At 42.3% G+C, this 19,666-nt stretch overlaps 1 protein-coding gene across 2 annotated transcripts in view; it reads left to right on the forward strand.

Annotated features, from left to right (window-relative positions):
• Nucleotides 1-19,093, forward strand: part of DYNC2LI1 (dynein cytoplasmic 2 light intermediate chain 1) — a 53,073-nt gene extending 33,980 nt beyond the window's left edge. For both annotated transcript variants that reach the window (XM_032775031.2, XM_032775037.2), the window contains one exon: nucleotides 18,860-19,093. In XM_032775031.2, the coding sequence (XP_032630922.1) occupies nucleotides 18,860-18,922 (63 nt within the window). In that variant the 3' untranslated portion in view covers nucleotides 18,923-19,093. The remainder of the gene's footprint in view (nucleotides 1-18,859) is intronic.
• Nucleotides 19,094-19,666: the final 573 nt, after the last annotated feature.

Consider the following 19,666-nt stretch of genomic DNA (forward strand, 5'->3'; position numbering starts at 1 on the left):
TGACATTGAAAAACTTGGCATTTTCTATGAGGGACCCTTGATTGCGGAAATAGTTCCTCCTTTGGTCCACCCAAGCCCAATGAGGCATTAGTTATAGAACTCAGGCAAAACAACCGAGGAAATGGTGTTGGGTTGTGGAAGTTTTTTACATTTTTTTCGACTACATTTTTTATTTTAAGTTAGTGTTTGTGAAGGGTGCTGGATTGATGGTTTTAGTGACTGAAGTTCTTCGTTAACAGCAAAGGGAATCTATCCTGCCAGGTGGAGCCAGCAGCAACAAGGGCTGGGTTCAATATCTAGGGGTTCCTTTTCAACAGTACAACACAAAATTGGCTTGAGCCCCCACCCAGTGGGGACAATTACACACCACCCCCTGGGCGCCTCTAAGAGGCAATACTTCCCCTCTCGCAAGAACAGAGTCTGAGTGTAGCAAAAAATTTTAATAAAAAGAGGAAATTCATTCAGCATTAATTTGGGAAAACACCACATCTAGGGTTCATAAACACAAACCATGAGCAAAACATCCACCCCCAAGTACATTGATCAATGTCCTTTACTGCTCAAGGTCTTAAGTCCAGCAATCCAAAAATCCCTTCATCGTGCTTGTCTCTTCTCTGTACCCCACTCACAGTTGCTGTCCTTGGCCAGTGCTGCCCCAGAGTTCAGAGGTTCATCCACAGAGTTCACCTCCCACTCTGTGTGGAAGGCAGGGGTGGTGGCAGGGAGGAGGCATCTTACATGCTGCACTGCTCAGGCGCTCGGTTGTCGCCCCTACAGCCGATTGCCAGGCTTCTGCAGGGCTCTGCTTTGGCCCTTTCCACCAGCTTCTCTTCTGGCCGCTTGCCATGACTCTCTACCAGCCGCCCTGCTGGCCATTTGCCACGCCTCTCTGCCAGGCACCTTGCTGGCCGCTTGCCACGCCTCTCTGCCAGCTGCCCACTCACCAAGATGTCTTCAGGGCCCCCCACACACACACTTAAGACAACTTTCAGTGATTTCAGCTGTTAGTGGGGGAGCCTCACTGCTGGTGCACACTGGGCAGTTTCTTGCACTAGAGACACTGTCCCAAAGTAGGTCTAATACTTAGACCTAGGTATCAGTGATTTCAGCTTTGCAAAATGTAACAAGACTCTCAGTTGAGTCTAAATTAGCTCTTTCATTATATCAGGGAGAGAGGAAGGGTCAAATGGACCCCACTGGGTACAAGTACCTATCCCCACCTTTTCTCAGCTGATTGGGCTTTGGAACCCATGTCCCCTGCCTAGCAAGTGCTGTTCAGTTGAGGGTGAGTCTCTTCATTGGGGTATGCCAGGTACAGTTCTGCTGCCCTCGATTCACGCAACAAAGATAACAACATTTTATTACTCCTGCCCCAATAACAAGGAGACTGGGGAATCCAACACCATCCACAAGTGGTCATTTGGGCAAACAATCATATCATGCTGAGCACCTAGGCAGGATGGGTGTGTCCATGCAAACGAGATCAGCTTCTGAAGTCTTTTTCCACAGCTCACCACTAGATGTCAGAGGAGAGCTCATCCAGACTCTGCTTACATGCATAAGCCTTGAATTACAGGAACCACCTGTAAGTGTGAAAGGATCGGTCAGTCTGTTTCCCATTTATTCCTTAGCATCTCTGCTCTGTATACCAACAAGTTTGCCATTTGGATTTGATGATGTAGAAACCTGACCACTGGAAACTGGCCTGAGACTATGAAGCTCTCTTCCTGTAGGTAGAGCCCCATGGAATGCTCTTTATTTTTTATAACTTTCCTTTTTATTTTTTGGGAATTTTGTTTTATTACTCCTGGGGTGATAAAACATAATTCCTGAAAAAATCCTGTTTGGAAGGGACCTGGAAAGTGAGCCCACCCTGCACTCATCCCACACCAGAGACACCTGTCCCACAGGACTGGCCCCAGCTCCCCTCTGCGGACACTGTGATCTGGCACCTGCCTACCTTAGTGGTGCGCTGACCCCATTTGCCAGGTCACAATGCTTAGGAAGCCAGGACCAGTCCTGCAAGGCAGGAGCCGTAGGAGCTGCCAGGTGAGCGTTTTCATTTGATGTCATTGGTTACATTCTTTTTCATTTTATATTGTGTTCTTTGACATTTGTGAAACATGTGGGACTATGCCTATAGGACACCAAACAGCCCAACAGTGGTAACAAATTTTGGTTACCATTAACATGGGCTGGCTTTGTATCCTATTACCAATGTCCTGAGCCATCCAATCCCACTCATTAGCTCAAGCCTTGCATAATATTTTCTGCTTGGGGATGGGAGCATGTGATTTGTCATTTTTTTATTTAGTACAATTTTACATTTTGATTGTGAAAATAATGTGTTTCATGCAGTTCTGCTTACTACTTTACAAGGATACTTTATTGTTTAGAGGGGTGAAATCTGTTTCACGCAGCTTTGATACCTTCTTTTCACAAAACTAGACTAGGTTACTTGGTTTAAAGTAGGTTACTTTGGTTTAAACAAAGTTTTATAACAGTCATCTAAGATGGTAGACGTGGAAGACCTTTGAAAAGCTATGACTATAAAAGCGTAGATAACACAGTTTTTCCAGCAACCCCTCCTAAGATGAAAGGCACATTTACAGAAATGCACTGCCACTAATCTAAAGTAATCCCATATTTATTGTAGCTAATTTAATCTTTTAGCATACAAGTAAAGAAGAGCCTAATTATTATATTAATACTGCTATCATAGTCATATAGTGTTTACTTATTGCCAAGGAATAACCCGTAAATTAATATGCACACTGAAGAGTACCTCAGGTATGCTAGATTACTTAAAGCAATTAACAGGCAGTTACCTGTCCAAGGATGTATACATATAAAGCATACTGTATGATATCAAAAATAAATGAATATAAAGAATTCCTTATGGACTATGAACTTACATATCTGTATTTAATTGTTAACCCAATACAGTGATTATATATATCTGTTATGTTAACAGTTGTCTTAGAGATCATTGCATATTAAAGAAATTTTTAATCTATATGCTAATATGGAATTTATAGGGTAATTTCTTACTAAATATCTTTAGCTTACAATTGTATTAAACTTGTTATTATAGATAGTGTTTTTTATCTAGTAAAAGAAGATACTGGTAGGTGTTGACTAAATCATATTGAAAATTAATTTTCTGGTTTTAAGCGAAAAAAGACTGGTTTTTAAAAGACTTCCATCTGTTGTATAAGGGCATTGGAAGTCAACGCAGCTTCTTTTAGTGGTACTGCTACAAAAAAAAATCTAGACATTAAATGAAGTTTCATTCAAAAGAAAATTACTTTAGTTATCTGCAGCTGTTTACTAAAATTTTCTGTCTGTATGTTCAATTATTATAAGATTATTGCTTCATTTACACTGTTTTTATGAAAATAACCTTTTATGATCTTTGAATTTCATTTGATGTTAAATGCAGTAAGATAGCAGTATACATCTAAAAGAAAACAGTGCTCTCCCTACATTCAATTTTTAAATGTCTGAAAATTTCCCATAACTATGTGAAAATGGGTACTGAAACCATTCCTATCTTAACAGCAAAATATTACATGCTGTAAACGTCTAATTTTCTTTATTTTTAGATTCTTATATTCAATAAATTGTTACGGTATATATTTTTAAATACAGAGAGGAACATTTATAGAAAAATTTATACCATAAAACAGTGCTTTGTGTTTCTCAGAGAGTCATTCAGATACTGTAGAATACGTTTGTTTTTCAATTTTAAATATACACTTTCATTTAAACACATTTATTTCAAATTATTTCATGTGCAGTTTTGGACTCAGGGTGACAGTCCGTTTACTTTTTTTCCTTTAAAGCTTTGTACTAAGCCATTACAACAAAATTTAGCCAGGACCATGTCTACCCTTGTGTTGGTACAGCACCTAGCATAATGAAACCCCATTCCTGGTCAGCGCTTCTTGGTACTATTGTAATATAAATTACAGGTGACATGTAGGAAAGCCTGTAGTTACAATTGTCCAACACTTCCAATTATAAGATGCTGTTTTCAGCTATTTACAACTTTGCCAAATTTTAGCCATTCTGGCTGAAATTTGTTGTGCTTCATGCCTGCCAAAGTCAGGGTTTTTTGGGAAAGTTCCAGCAAAAATGGTTCAGACATTTCCTGCAATAGTATTAGGGGAAAATACATTGTTCTTCAAGGAGTGTTTCTCTTGGTGCTCTGCTTTAAGTGAATCAGTGCCCCTGTGCATGTAATCACAGATTTTTAGTAGCAGTGCCTGCTAGTGTTACATGTGCTGTCCCATCTCGTGCCGCCTCTGGCTGTTACATAGCACTGTGTGACCAACCCCCTTCAGTTCCTTCTCTACCGCCCTCGGCTTGAGACAGAGCACTTAGCAGTGCCTCTGTACTTTATCTTTTCTCTGCTTTTTACTTTAAAATACTAGTTTAGTTAGTAGTCTACTTTCTCTTTCTCATTTATTTTTCTTTTTAAAAAAACTTTTTTCTTATCTTAGGAATTTAAGTTTCAGTTATTAGGATACCCCTTAGTGTAGTATAGTTACCCTCTCTCACTGGAGAAACCACACTCTGAGGGGCATGCCCAGGTCCCCAGGTTTTAAACATTGCCTCACTTGCCGCTCCTCAATCCTTTATGTGCCTGATGAATCAGAGGCCATCTGATTCATCAGGCACATAAAGTGGCTGACCCTGGGAGTGACCAAAGGATTTACAGGAGCCAGATGCCCTGCCAGGCCTAAAGGTCATCTCATCATCTTCTCCCAACAAGGCTGTGACCTCCCACCATGACTCCAATGCAGTGTGTTTACTGATGTGTCTTTAAGGAACTTCTAAGAAGGATGGCTGACACCTTGAGATCATAGTGGAAAAAGTGCAAGAGAATCTTACAAACTTCTTGACATCCTGCACTCCTCAGTCCCCAGGAGATTTGTAATGCCAGTAAATTGAGTCTTGTTGGAAAGGACCTTTGACAGACTCCTGCCTTTGTAGACCCTACCTCCAAGGAAGTGGACCACCGCTATCAAATACTTCCAAGGGCTTGGAGTATTTTTATAACCATCTGACACTTGGCTCGTTGCTCATGGTTGCTATTGAGGAGAGTCAAAGTAGCAGGGATCACCTAAGTAATTCCCAGGGATAAGGACCCTAAAAACCTGGCCTCTTCAGGAGGGAATCATACTTGTTTGTCAGTTTGCAGATGAAATCTTCTACTCGTTAGACTGGTGGAAGGACCCTCAACATGTCTGCACCAGAGTACCCATCTCATCTCTTTCCTACATGACAGTGTTAACAAACGTATCTCATAGACATAGGATGAGGAGCCCATCTGGACCACCTTCAGATCCAGGGCCTATGGTCTCCCAAGAGGTGACACTCCACCTAAACATTGTAGGTTTGAGAGGTGTTCAGTTGGCATACATAGCTTTTCTGTGGGTACTTCAAGGTACCACAGTACACATTATGTCAATATACTGTATAATCAAACAAGGAAGGGCTTGCTCATCGCCACTGTGCCAAGTGCCAGTTCACCTTTGGGACTGGTGCATTGATCTCCAAGTCACACCAGTAGCCCTTCTTCTTTCCAGTCTAAAGAACACGCTAGCATACCGTCAGCCAATAATACCTGGAGCACCACACATGGTAGCTCAAGGAGTCCATTCTTCAAAATATCGTCTGCAAGGAGGTGTAAGGAATGAAGGCCTGTAGCGTGCCTGGAAACAGCTAGCTAACTGCAGCAGAAAACCCTGCGTAGCCAGATCGCCTGATTGATTGAGAGGCATTGCCAGGACTGCTCTTAAGCCTAGCAGTAGCACTTGGCCAGTGACTGCTCAATGCTTATGCCCACAGCTGCGATCTCTCCTCTGCCTGCCTTGTTCCCTGCCTTGCTCGAAGCCTGTTCCTATCCTTGTACTAGGCCTTTCTCCTGCCCTACTCCAGTTCTCAGCCCTTCTCCCCTGCTCAGTTTCTAATTCTGGGGACAGGTGCTTCAAATAATTTCATGGATCTGGAGTTTGTCCAGGCACATAATATCCTGCAAGCTCTTCCCGACTTCACAGAGGCTATTGATAGATTGCTCTTCTTTGAGCCCGGTCACCCACCAGACGACCTCCTTAGAAGACGACAACTGTCACGATCACCACGAAGTCCTCCAGTTCAGTTTGATTTGTGGAGCTCACATTCTCCAGTTGTTCTTGACATTCCATGGCTTATCACCCTTGACCTAGGTATCTGCTGGTCAACTGGAATGGTTCATTTTAATTCACCATACTGCTGGCAGTCTTGTCTTCCAGAACCTGACCAGAGGTCCTTTACAGCTCTACCTGTCCCCCAAGAGACCTCAATACCAAAGGAGTTAGTCTGGACAGAAACCTGGCAGCCTTGACTACTCTCCCAACTGCCTTGGGAACACCCAATAAGTATCAGGGTTTCACAGACGTGTTACATAAAAAATGGCTGACATATTGCAACCACAACACAGCTACATCTACTCGATTGACCTCCAGCCTGGAGAGGGGGGTCTGTTTTGGGCAAATGTTATTCCCTCTTGGAGCCAGAGCTGCAAGCTCTCCAGAGCTATCTCAAGGAGAACTTTCAAAAGGGGTTTATATGCCCCTCTGCGTCTCTGGCTGGGGCTCCTATCTTCTTTGTGAATAAGGATGGCTCTCTGCTTCCTTGTGTGGACTACCAGGCATTAAAATAAGGTTACAATCTAGAACTGGTACCTCAAATCCCATATTAGTGAGCTCTTTAAAAGAGTGCAGTCACCCAGGATCATCTTCAAGCTGGACCTTCATGGAGCCCATAATCTAGTTAAGATCCAAAAGGGAGACAAGTGATGAATCACTTTCCATACCAAGTATAGGCATTTTGGATACCTGGTTATGCCTTTTGGCCTGTGCAACCCTCAGCGACCTTTCAGTACTTCATTAATGATACCTGCAGACACATGTTGAACCAGTTTGTGGTCGTTTATTGTGGTGATATCCTTATTTTTTTCCAAGGATCAGGATCTTCATGATCAACATGTGCTCCATGTCTTAGAAAGCTTCCAGCAAAACCATCTGTACGTGAAGCTTGAGAAATGCGAGTTCAGCTGGGATGTGGTTGAATTCCTAGGGTACATTGCCTCCCCAAAGGGACTAACTATTGACCCTTGCAAAGTGGCAGGCAGTTCTGACTGGCAGGCTCCAAAGGACATATGCTGGGTACAGCAGTTCTTGGGTTTCGCCAGTTTCTCCGAGTGTTTCATAAAAGGATTTTTTAGCCTGGTTATCCCTATGATGGCGCTCCTGCAAAAAGGAGTGAAGTTCATCTGCTCCTTGATTTGCTTTTGATCAGCTGAAGAGGGTGTTCATCCATTCTTATCCACCCAGACCCCACCACACCATCTACTGTGGAAGGCAACATCCCAAACTTTGCTATAAGTGTGGTGTTGTATCAGCTAGTGGGCTCCCATAGTCAGCTTCACCCCCGTGCCTTTTACTTCCATGGAAAAGACCACAGTGGAAAAAAATTAACATCTGGGACAAGGAGTTATTGACAGGCCAGATGGCACTGGAAAAATGGCATCACATACTGGAAGGAGCTTGATTTCCAGCCCAAATTCTCAAGGACCACATGAACCTAGAATATCTCCAGTCAGGCAGCAGCCTCAATCAATGCCAGATCCACTGGTATCTCTTTTTTGCCCAATTAGTCTTTTTGTTGTAATCTATCACTCAAGGGCTAGAAATGAGAAAGTAGATCCCCCTGCCCTTCAAAGAGGAATACCTTGAGCCTGGCAAGGAACTTCCCTCTACAATCTTTAAAGGGTCCAACTTTGTCAACGGCTCAGTTGACAGAAATCTAATATCATCCATACATTCTCAGCTGCTCCATGACCCCTTCATGAGTATGATCTGCCAGAGCTGGCTAACACAGATGCCCAGTCTGGCTCTGAACTCTGCAGGATCGCCTCTACCGCAAGGATTGTATTTATATTCCAGAGGGTCAGCCTAGACTCCAGTTCCTGCAACTATGTCATGACATGCCACTCACTTGTTACTTTGGCAAATCCAAGATGTGAGACCTGATATTGCAGAATTTCTGGTGGCCTGGTCTACAGGTATGTATCAAGGAGTGTGTAAGAGCTTGTGATCTTTCGTCGTGAACCAAGAGCCCATGCTCAAAACTGCTTGGCCATCTCCAGCCTTTGCTCATTCTCCCTCGAGCCTGGCCTAATGAATCTATAGATTTTATTTTGAAGCTGCGTCTCTATCACGAGTGCACGATGATTCTAGTTGTGGTCAATCTCACAAGCCAAACAGCACATTTTGTTCCATGCTGCTGCATCCCTGCTGCCCCAGAAACAGCACACCTTTTTCTGAAGAATAACTTCCGCAACTCTGGGCTACCAATTGGCATTGTGTCAGACTGATACCCTCAGTTTGTCTCTCATTTTTGGTCAAAGAGAGTCTTTCACCTCATCTGCCTACCACCTGCAGACTAATGGGCAAACAGAATGAGTCAACCAGATTCTAGAACAGTACCTATGTTGTTTCTTGAATTTCCAAAGGGATGCCTGTTTTTCTCTGCTCCACTATATGGAATTCACCTATAACAATGCAACCCATGCCTCAACCCAACAAAGTCCATTCTTGGCAAGCTACAGTTTCTTTCCTGGGTTTGATCCTGATGGACCCACAAATGCCTCAGTACATGCAGCTGCAGACTGGGTTGTCCACCTGGGCCAAATACACCAAGAGCTCAAGGAGTAATTGAAATACACAAAGGAAACTTACAAACATCATGCTGACAAGGGTCGCTGGGCTGCCCTCAGCCTAGCCATGGGGGACAATGGCTGGCTGTCTACCTGGAACCTCACGGTGGCCTGCCTGTTAGCCAAACTCGCTCACCAGTACCTGGGTCCATTCATAATCTTGGAATAAGTTGGTCCTATAGCCTTCAAGCTGCAAATACCCACTTAGCTCAAGATCCATCTGGTATTTCACATTTCCCTCCCTAAGCACATACTAAGAATATGTTCCAGCCCACCACCAGCATCCATAACCATTTGGGGGCAAGAAGAATATTTAAACCGACAGTGCCTGGACTCCAGGTGAGTTAGGGGGAAACTCCTGTACCTGGTGGACTGGGAGAGCTGCAGTGTAAATGACTAATCTTGGGAACTGGTTGAAAACATTCACACCCTGGAGCTGCTACAGGGACTTCCACTGGGCTCATCCTGAGAACCCAGGCCCTAGGCCCGCTAGGAGGCACCCTTGATGAGGGGAGAGATAGTGTCAGGAATGATGGGTTGCAGCTGGGCCCAGGGTCAGCTACCTAACTGCAGCTGAAACCCTAATTGGCCAGATCACCTGATTGACTGGGGGGCATTGCCACAACTGCTCTTAAGTCCAGCAGTGGCAATTGACCAGTGGCTGCTCCATGCATATGCACACAGCTGTGATTGTTCCTCTGCCTGCCTTGTTCCAACTACTAGACATGACCCTCCTACACCCTGGTCTGTGACAGTAGGGGAACCTGAGAATAGACTGTTCACATCTGACCTGAACAAGGAGCATCACAGATTCAGCTCCTGTGTTACTAAATGGAAGAGATTCCCTATCTGGGTTATAGAGAAGCAGCAAACCTGTTTAGAAGTTCCATTTGCTGCCATCCTTGACTACCTGCTCACTTTAGAGCATTCAGATCACTTCAGTAGAGTACACTATTGGCTGTCTCCACTTATCACCTGTTTGTGGAAGGCCATATTGTCTTCTCCCATCCAACCATGGCTAGGTTTCTCAATCGGCTTGATCAAGACTTCCTGACAATGAGAGAGAGATACACACCCCATGCTCCTGGTACCTCAACATTGTTTTAACAAGTTTGATGGAGCCTCCTTTCACACCCCTGGTGTCCTATTCTTTGTACAGTCTGTCTGTGAAGACAGTCTTTGTAAGTGGCCATTACCTCAACCAGAATAGGAGAGATTCAAGCCCTTATGGTGCCTCCATACATAGTATTCCACAAGGACAAAGTGGCTCAGACTTCACTTACCTAAAGTGGTTTCTGACTTTCATCTTAATGACATGATTCACCTACATGTCTTCTTTCCCAAGTGTCAGACTGTTGAGAGAGAAACCAAATTTCATACCTTGGACATTGTTAGATGTCTCTCATATTACCTGGACAGAAAGAAGCAATTTGGGAATTCTTCTAGACTGTTCCTGTCCTTTGCTGGCAGAATGAAGGAGCAACCTATCTCTGTTCAAGGATTGTCAAAATGAGTTTTGGAACATGTTGAGGCACTCCTAGGTGGGCCTTTTAGACCTGCCTGGGCAGATTAGGACTGATTTCACCAGAAGCTAGGCAACCTCTGGTGCATCACTGCAAGGGATCCCAATTTCACAGATTTGTAAAGTTGCTATCTGGAGTTCAGTTCACACATTCACACAGCATTACTCCTTGATAAGGGGCTCCAGGTCAAATGCCTGCTTTGGTCGAATTGTCCTGAAGTAATTATTCTGGTAGACTTACTTTTAGGACATAAGTTAGTGCTTGTGAGTCACCAGACGTGGAATACATATGAACAATTATTGTAAGAACTATCAATTACTTACCCTACAATAACTATGGTTCTTTGAGATGTTTTGTCCACATGTATTCCCCAACCCACCCTCCTTCCTGCTACTATTGAGTCACTGTCAATTTGTATTCTTCAAGAGTAGGACAGGGGTGGGCAAACTTTTTGGCCTGAAAGCCACATCTGGGTATGGAAATTGTATGGTGGGCCATGAATGCTCACGAGATTGGGGTTTGGGGTGCACAAGGGGCTGTGGACTCTGGGGTGCTGGGACCCAAAGGGTTTGGAGGGCAGGAGGGGGATCAAGGTCAGGGCAGGGGGTTGGGGCGCGGGACAGGGTAGGCGTGCAGGCTACGGGAGGCGCTTACCTCAATCAGTTCCCAGAAGCAGCGGCATGTCCCCTCTCCAGCTCCTATGCAGAGGCATGGCAGCGCAGCCAGGTGACTCAGCACGATGCCTCATCTGCACCACCCCTGCAGTTCCCAGAAGCAGCAGCATATTCCCTCTCCAGCTCATATGCGGAGGTGCGATGCTGGCGAGGCAGTTCAGTGCGATGCCCATCTGCAGATGCTGCCCCTGCAGCTCCCGTTGGCCATGTTTCCCGACCAATGAGAGCTACAGAGCTGGTGCTTGGGGTGGGAAGAGCATGCAGAGCCCATGTCTGCCCCTACACGTAGGAAGTGGGACATGTCACTACTTCCAGGAGCCATGCAAGAGCCTGATTAAAAGGTCTGATGGGCCAGACATGGCCTGCAGGCTGTAGTTTGCCCACCCTTGGTATAGGAACTAGAGGATGGCTGTGGCTGACCTGCCCCTTTAAACCTATGGCTATGGGGTGCTAGAGGGTGCAGCTCCAACAGACACCACTTTTTAGAAAGTTTCCAGTCTCATGTACATGGGGCACATAAGCACTAAAAGTGGAATACATGTGGACAACACATCTTAAAGATCCAGTTACAATAGTGTAAGTAACAGTTCTATTTACAAAGATTAAATTTAAACTACTAGAACCCTTTTGACAAAAATGATCTCTGTTTCTGTGGTAGCATCAGGCAGCAGGATGGAATGGTGAGAAGGCACACAGAAGTAGAGATGCAGTCTTTGTTTGAGCTGCCTCTGTGCTATCTGCATTGACAGGCTCCAGGATCCCTGCATTTAGCATGCAAACTGTAAAGTGGTGAGCAAACAATAATTTAGATATCTTCCTAATATTTTTTTCTGCCTGTCCATTGGTATAAAGATATGATGGAGAGTAATTTGCCAAGTATGCTCCAATCTAGGTTACTATACCAGTTAGCCATATGTTTAAAACTTTCATCAGATAATCAGATTCTTTCTTTCCTAATGTTGATTTTGTAAAATAGATTGGAACATCACTAATCTGCACAAAAAATCATAGAAGATTAGGGTTGGAAGAGACCTCAGGAAGTCATCTAGTCCAACTCCCTGCTCAAAGCAGGACCAATCCCCAACTAAATCAGGGCTTTGTCAAGCCAGGTCTTAAAAACCTCTAAGGATGGAGATTCCACCACCTCTTAAGTAACCCATTCCAGTGCTTCATCCTTCTCCTAGTGACATATTTTTTCCTAATATCCAACTTAGACCTCCCCCACCTCACTTGAGACCATTGCTCCTTGTTCTGTCATCTGCCACCACGGAGAACAGCCTTGCTCCATCCTCTTTGGAACACCCCTTCAGGTAGTTGAAGGCTGCAATCAAATCCCCCCTCACTCTTCTCTTCTGCAAACTAAATAAGCCCAGTTCCCTCAGCCACTCCTCATAAGTCGTGTACCCCAGCCCCCTAATCATTGTCATTGCCATCTGCTGGACTCTCTCCAGTACTCCTGATGTGGCTTCACCAGTGCCAAATAGAGGGGACTAATCACTTCCCTCGATCTGCAGTGCTCTACTAATGTAGCCCAATATGCCATTAACCTGCTTGGCAACAAGGGGACACTGTTGATTCTCATCCAGCTTCTCATCCGCTATAACCCCCAGGTCCTTTTCTGCAGAACTGCCACTTAGCCAGTCGGTCCCCAGCCTGTAGCAGGGCATGGGATTCTTCTGTCCTAAGTGCAGGACTCTGTACTTGACCTTGTTGAATCTCTTCAGATTTCTTTTGGCCCAGTCCTCCAATTTGTCTAGATCACTCTGGACCCTAGACCTACCCCCAGCATATCTACCTCTCCCCCCAGCTTAGTGTCATCTGCGAACTTGCTGAGGGTGCAATCCATCCCATCATCCAGATCATGTTGTTGAACAAAACCGGCCCCAGAACCGACCCCTGGGACACTCCGCGTGATACCGGCTGCCAACTAGACATCAAGCCATTGATCACGAGCCGCTGAGCTTGACGATCTAGCCAGTCTTCTGTTCACCTTATAGTCCATTCATCCAATCCATATACTTTAACTTGTTGGCAAGAATACTGTGGGAGACCATATCAAAAGCTTTGCTAAAGTCAGAGTATATCATGTCCTTCGCTTTCCCCATATCCACAGAGCCATTGTTGGAATCTTCTCATAGCTCAGCAAAGATTTAGTAGCAGATTTTGCACTGAGGTATTTCATTACTTTTACAAAATATTCTTTACATTTATTAAGTTTACTGTTAATTGTATTTATAATTAGGTAAAGCTAAATATCTGTTGACAAAAATATCGAACAGAGTACTTCAAAATTTATTCACTTACTTGCTAGTTTTCAAAACTGACTTACATTTCCAATGGCTCTCTTAGTCACTAGTTCAAATTAGCAAGGTTCTGTTGCATTAGTTTGATGGTTATAATATTCCATGGGTTTTTAATTCTTCCCAATAGAAGAGGCATGCGTTACCTAACAACACCTGAAGCTCTAAGACTTTTTCTTCAAGGCAAAAGTGTTGTTGTTTTTTTTACATCAAGATAGGGAACTTGAGATTGCCATCTCTGTAAAATCCCAGTGCAGAAAAGCACTATAATTTTTACCTCAGTACAGTTATTCAAGGTTACCTCAGGTGTGGGGTATAGGATTGATCTCTTTGAAGGTCATGGGGTACCCTGAATTTTCTGTTGTTGTAATTCCTGAATATGTAGTGAGTGTTTAAATACTAGTGTTGTGCCATCATAATGGAGACTTGTGTACATGTGTTAGCTGTACCTAGAAATTAGTGATTTGAGCATAAAATGCCAATAGCTTTTAGGTTTATATTGTAATGTTTGCTTGTATTCAAGGGACTTCCAAATGTGCATCTTGATGACTCACATTAATTTATTTGGAAAGGTGCTTAGCTTATCATGAAATAGCTTATTACAAGCACCTTAATACTTAATACTTTACTCTGAGATTCCTTAATCATGTGTTTCTAATTTTTTAGCAAGCTGTATTTTGATATATCTGCATAAATAATATTTTACAGTTAACATCACTTTACTATTCACCTTGGCCTGATGGCAAAACCAATAGACTGGAACCCAAGGAGGCCCAGGTCCTTAAAGATACTTAGGTGTAGCTCCTCTTAACACTGACCCTTAGCCCATAAGCAGCCTGTCGCCCAGTAGAATTTTCAGCCAAGGTACAGGGTTAAGGCAGCAGCTGAGCAATAGATTTGAAAATGTCAGTGACACGTAAATTATAGACTTTGGTGCTGTCATAAACAGATAGTTACGGGTTAATGTCTCTTTTACCTGTAAAGGGTTAACAAGCTCAGTGAACCTGGCTGACACCTGACAAAGGACCAATTGGGGGACAAGATACTTCCAAATCTTGGTGGAGGGAAGTCTTTGTTTGTGCTTTTTGGGTTGTTCTTTGTTCTCTCTTGGGGCTAAGAGAGGCCACATGTGCAGCCAGGTTTCTCCAATCTTTCTGAAATAGTCTCTCGTGTTCAAAAATAGTAAGTACTAGATAGAAGGCGGATTAGTCTTTATGTTCGTTTTCTTTATTTGCAAATGTGTATTTTGCTGGAAGGATATTTTTTTCCTCTGTTTACTGTACTTACATCTTAGGCTAAGGGGGTAGGGATTCCCTCTAGTCTACATAAGCTGAAGACCCTGTATACATTTTCCATCTTGGTTTTACAGGGATAGTTTTTACTTTTTCTTTCTTTAATTAAAAGCTTTCTTTTTTAAGAACCTGATTGATTTTTTTCCTTGTGTAAAACAAGGGGATTGAGTCTGAACTCACCAGGGAGTGGTGGGGGGAGAGTAGTCGGGGAGGGGAAGGTTAATTCCTCTCTGTTTTAGGATCCAAGGAGTTTGGATCAGTGTATCTCTCAGGGAAAGTCTGGGAGGGGGAAAGAAGGAAGGGGAATGGTTTATTTCTCTCTGTTTTAAGACCCAAGGGATTTGAGTCTTGGGTTCCCTAGGGAAGGTTTTTGGGGGAGAGGAAGTGTACCAAACACTATATTTTGGTTGGTGGCAGCGTTATCAGGTCTAAGCTAGGAATTAAGTTTAGAGGGGAACATGCAGGTCTCCACTTTCTGGATGCTAAAGTTCAAAGTGGGAATAAGACCTTGACAGGTTCCTAAAGAGGGATGACGGCACTTAAATACCTTTTAAGGATCAGGGCCAAAGTGTCTAAATGATAAATAGATCTGAACCATTGATTATTAGAAGAATATGATTTTTAAAAAATTGCAGTGGTTAACTGAAGAAAAAGGAGATCAGGTGGCTTAACCAATATCAGACATACAGAACACCTCACTGAAAATCAGACACTATCTTCAAAAACTTTTTGGGGTAAGCAAATGGCAGCACCCCTTCTTACAAAACACTATAAAATACTATTACAAACCTATTTTCCTGAAGATATTGGAAAATGCCTGAAACCTTCAGGAAAATGAAGGGTTTGTAGAATCTGCGTCAGCCAGCACACTGGCTCCCTTGATAATGAAAGATGCTAGCTCTGGTACGTATGGAGAGAGAATTTTTGGTTGTGTGACTTTATCACGTGTACAGATTAGTGAGGTTGTACTGAAATAACATTTGATTTAACCACTAAAAAATAGATTTCAAAATCTATATTAAAAGAAAATTGAAGACTCTGAGGTTGTAGATTTTCCTCAAAAGGGGCATGTATTTACTTCATATTTTATTTCCATATTCCCTTTTTAGAAGACATTTTCTCCATTCCTATATCGTTTTAGCTTATGTCTCCCATTATTCTCCACAAGCCTCATGACCATCATTTCTATTAAACACAAACAAGTGTGGCTTTCATGTCAATTTGCCTGAATAACTCCTGTGAAACATCTATTGTTTTATCTAGTCCATTCCATTAAAATCAGGATAGCAATCATATGACACTTGCTCAGTACTCATACTAATTACTGGTTTGTGTTCACCTTTTTTTCTCTGATTTCGCACCATCCTCACAAGCTACTGGAACTCCCTTGCCCCCAGTCACATTTACAAGTTACTGAACTGTGGTTCTTGCAGATTGGCTCTGGAATTTGCAAAGGTTTCTAGCACTGTTGTTCTATCCCCTTTATCTGGTTTTAGAAAGGATGCCTGAAATCCAGTGTACACTCTGTCTCTCTCTGCCTTATTTTGTTTTTCTTCTTAAAACATGTTAAACTAGTGAGTCCTGGTTATTAACTGGCCTGCTAGACTTAAATAAGTTCCCTTATTCACTTAAATAGAAGGGCTGTCTCTTTAGCTCTTGCAAATCAGCTTCTACTTCTTGAAGTTTATGGAGCTATGCTAGTCTAAATCATCTGAGGATCTTACTTGAGGGCTGCCTTTAATAGACTGTCATACCAACTGCCTCTTCATGAATTCTTAAGCTATGAGGAGAGCTTGCACAAAAATCTGTTTTGACTCGCAGCCCTTTCAACCCCCATTGATTGCAGTAGGATTGCATGGCTCGTAAGGCTCAGTAGATTTTTGGTTCCTTGTGGCTTGGGCATTTAGTTTCAGAAGAGATCCTAGTCAAGAAAGGGAAGCCATTACACTAACTTTTCTGCTTCAGACTCCAAGCAGCTAGCCTCACATTAGAGTTGTAACATAAAACACAGATACAGTGTGTATTTCGTTGAAAACATAGCAGGAAGGTCTTTTTGCTATCTAAAAACTAACACTACAGTGATTTGGTAAGTTATAACTGTGCTATATCAAAATTTCATGTAAACTAATTGAACACAAATGGGAATTTCCAGCATAATGAATTTTTTCTGTATGGTGTAGCCAAACATGCCACTCTAATGCAGTAGCAGGTGGTTAACTGATCTTTGAAATTGCAAACAGTAGATAATCATAGATCTAAAATTATATGGCTGTAATTACAATAATACAGTCCTTTAGCTAACTTGGAGTCGTGTATGTAAAGAAGACAGTGACTTTTAAATAACTCGACTCATAAATCTTTAAGAACTATGATGCCATACGGTACGCATCACTGCATGAAACTAAAAGATAAAACTGCTGTTTGCTAATGTTTCTAAAGCTTTTTATAGGCATCAAAATCATAGTAACATTTTTGGATGGAATAAGGTCATGTAGGTCCATCTGTCTACCCAGCTATTGTTCTTTATGCTATAGTGGTGATTGCTTCTAAGTGCCTGCCTTTTTAATATCTTCACAGTAACAACTTTTACTGCTGCTCTTAATAATCTGTTCCTCAAAGCTTTTTTCCTAAAAATTTCCCAGTACTGACTGGATTTACTTCTTCCTGAAATGCTTCCTCTTTAGTTTTTGCTTATTTTTACATTCAAGTGTATACATCTCATTTAACTAAAATGTAGCCCATAAAGGGATTATTCAGAATAGCTGATTAAAAAACACATTAATGTAGAGAGAAGAATCTTCCTGTACACATGTCAAATAAATCCTTTGTGATCTTTTAAGAAATGTTTCAGGCTACTACTTTCTGGCCGAAATAGAGCATACCAATGGAGAGGGAAATCTAGCTACATCTCCCTGGCCACGGAGTTATCGCTAGTACAGGGGTAGGCAACCTATGGCATGTATGCCAAAGGCGGCACGCGAGCTGATTTTCAGTGGCACTCACACTGCTAGGGTCCTGGCCACTGGCCCGGGGGGCTCTGCATTTTAATTTAATTTTAAATGAAGCTACTTAAACTTTTAAAAAACATTATTTACTTTACATACAACAATGGTTTAGTTATACATTATAGACTTATAGAAAGAGACCTTCTAAAAACGTTAAAATGTATTACTGGAATGCGAAACCTTAAATTAGAGTGAATAAATGAAGACTCGGCACACCACTTCTGAAAGGTTGCTAACCCCTGCGCTAGCAGAACAACTCATACAAGAGGGCCAAGGGCTTGATTTGGAGAGAATGCACACACCTCTGTGAAGCTTCAGCTTTGGAAAGGATCCTGATGAATTAGCATGGGTAGCAGAGTGGATCCACTATTCTGTAGCCAGGTCTACGCTACGAGATTAAATTGATTTTAGATACGCAATTTCAGCTACGAGAATAGCGTAGCTGAAATCAAATATCTAAAATCGATTTACTCATCCGTCTTCACCATGCGGGATCGATCTGCGCGGCTCGCTGTGTCGAATCCGGAAGTCCGGTCGTCTAGCTGGAGTTTCTAGCTGGAGTTCCGGAATCGATCTAAGCACGCTCTGGGATCGAGATATCGCGTCCAGACCAGACGCGATATTTCGATCCCCGAGCAATCGATTTTAACGCGCCGATCCGGCGCGTAGTCTAGACGTGGCCTGTGACTCAGCTGGTCTTCTGCACACATGTGCGCAACCTCCCCCTGCCCCCACCAGTTGAAGTGCTTTGGGGCTGTGGAGGGATTACTTCAGTCATGTGTAAAAGTAATCTCTGTGAAATGGCTTCCTTCCCCTATAGGAGTCTCATGGACAGTATCCTGTACCCAGTTCACTGCTTGGAATGGACAAAGTCCTGAATTTGGCCCACCGTGCATAAGAAACTATTTTTGCCATTGTAATCTAGGGCTCTGTGGCACAAATAAAGCAATGAAGTTAAAGTATATTCAATAGATAGCAGCAAATTTCCATGTCTCCACAGTGCTTCCAACTTGGGGCTTGGCCTTCCCTGGCAAGTGAATAGCTAGGAGAGGAAATCACATCTTGCTCTCTCGCCTGACAGCAACTTAGTCAGCCTCTAAAGCTAAACATTTTTAATTTCAGTAAGATGTGATCAAAATTTCTTCTTGTACTATTTCAAAATGTGATAACGTATGATTTAGAAACATAGCTGGAAACCTTAAACTGCATGTAGATTGTAAAGTTACAGATGTATGCATTTTATTATTATTTTACTGGGGATCTTATGCTAAGTGTTTTGAAATGTGTTTGTGTTTTAGGAGCTAGAACAATATAAGAGAAATGCCTCTAAATCCTGGAAAGAAATGGAGTTTGAACCTTGATTGAGATAAGTGCTTGGCTCTCACACTGATTTTAATTTTGTGTTTTGTACATGTTACGATCGATCATCATTTTTGAGTATTATAAAAAGTAATTGAAACTGGTGTTTTATACAATTGGAAAAATATGTAATACCAAATAACAAACATACAATAAACAAACAGTTAATATAACATGATTGCATCTATTATTAAATTATAAAAAAACTTGTTATAAATTAATAGTTAAATTCATGTACTATCATGTGAACTGAAAATATTTTCCGGTGAGAAAATAAACCTGAATCATCAGCCTCAAGTAGATTTTGGAAAATTTAAAAAAGATTATTCCCATGACTGGGTTTAAATATGAAGAATGGGACTCTTAAGGCCATATGTTTTGTTGGTTTATTTAAGTTCCTACATAAAATATGCATTTAAGGGCACAAACAGATTATTGCAAGCCCAGAACTGTACCTCTGTACCCAAAATATGTGTATTAAGTCAGATGTTTCCCAGTTTGCAGATACATATTTTAGGTACTAAGTAACCCATTAATTGAGAAGTGCTACAAGAGAGAGACTTCCATACAAGCTGCCTGATATAATATAGTTAAAACCAGGTTCTGTTAATCTTGTATAGGAGCACGTTCCCAAAGACTATACCCATTCTGCATAGAACTATGTTATGGCTCCTGCTCACCAATAAGATTCGTTCTCATTGTCCAGAAATCATAACAGTACTTATTCTGCTGTCCATCCTGGAAGT

Source organism: Chelonoidis abingdonii, chromosome 3 (assembly GCF_003597395.2).
Source record: "Chelonoidis abingdonii isolate Lonesome George chromosome 3, CheloAbing_2.0, whole genome shotgun sequence".
NCBI classification, from domain to species: domain Eukaryota; kingdom Metazoa; phylum Chordata; order Testudines; family Testudinidae; genus Chelonoidis; species Chelonoidis abingdonii.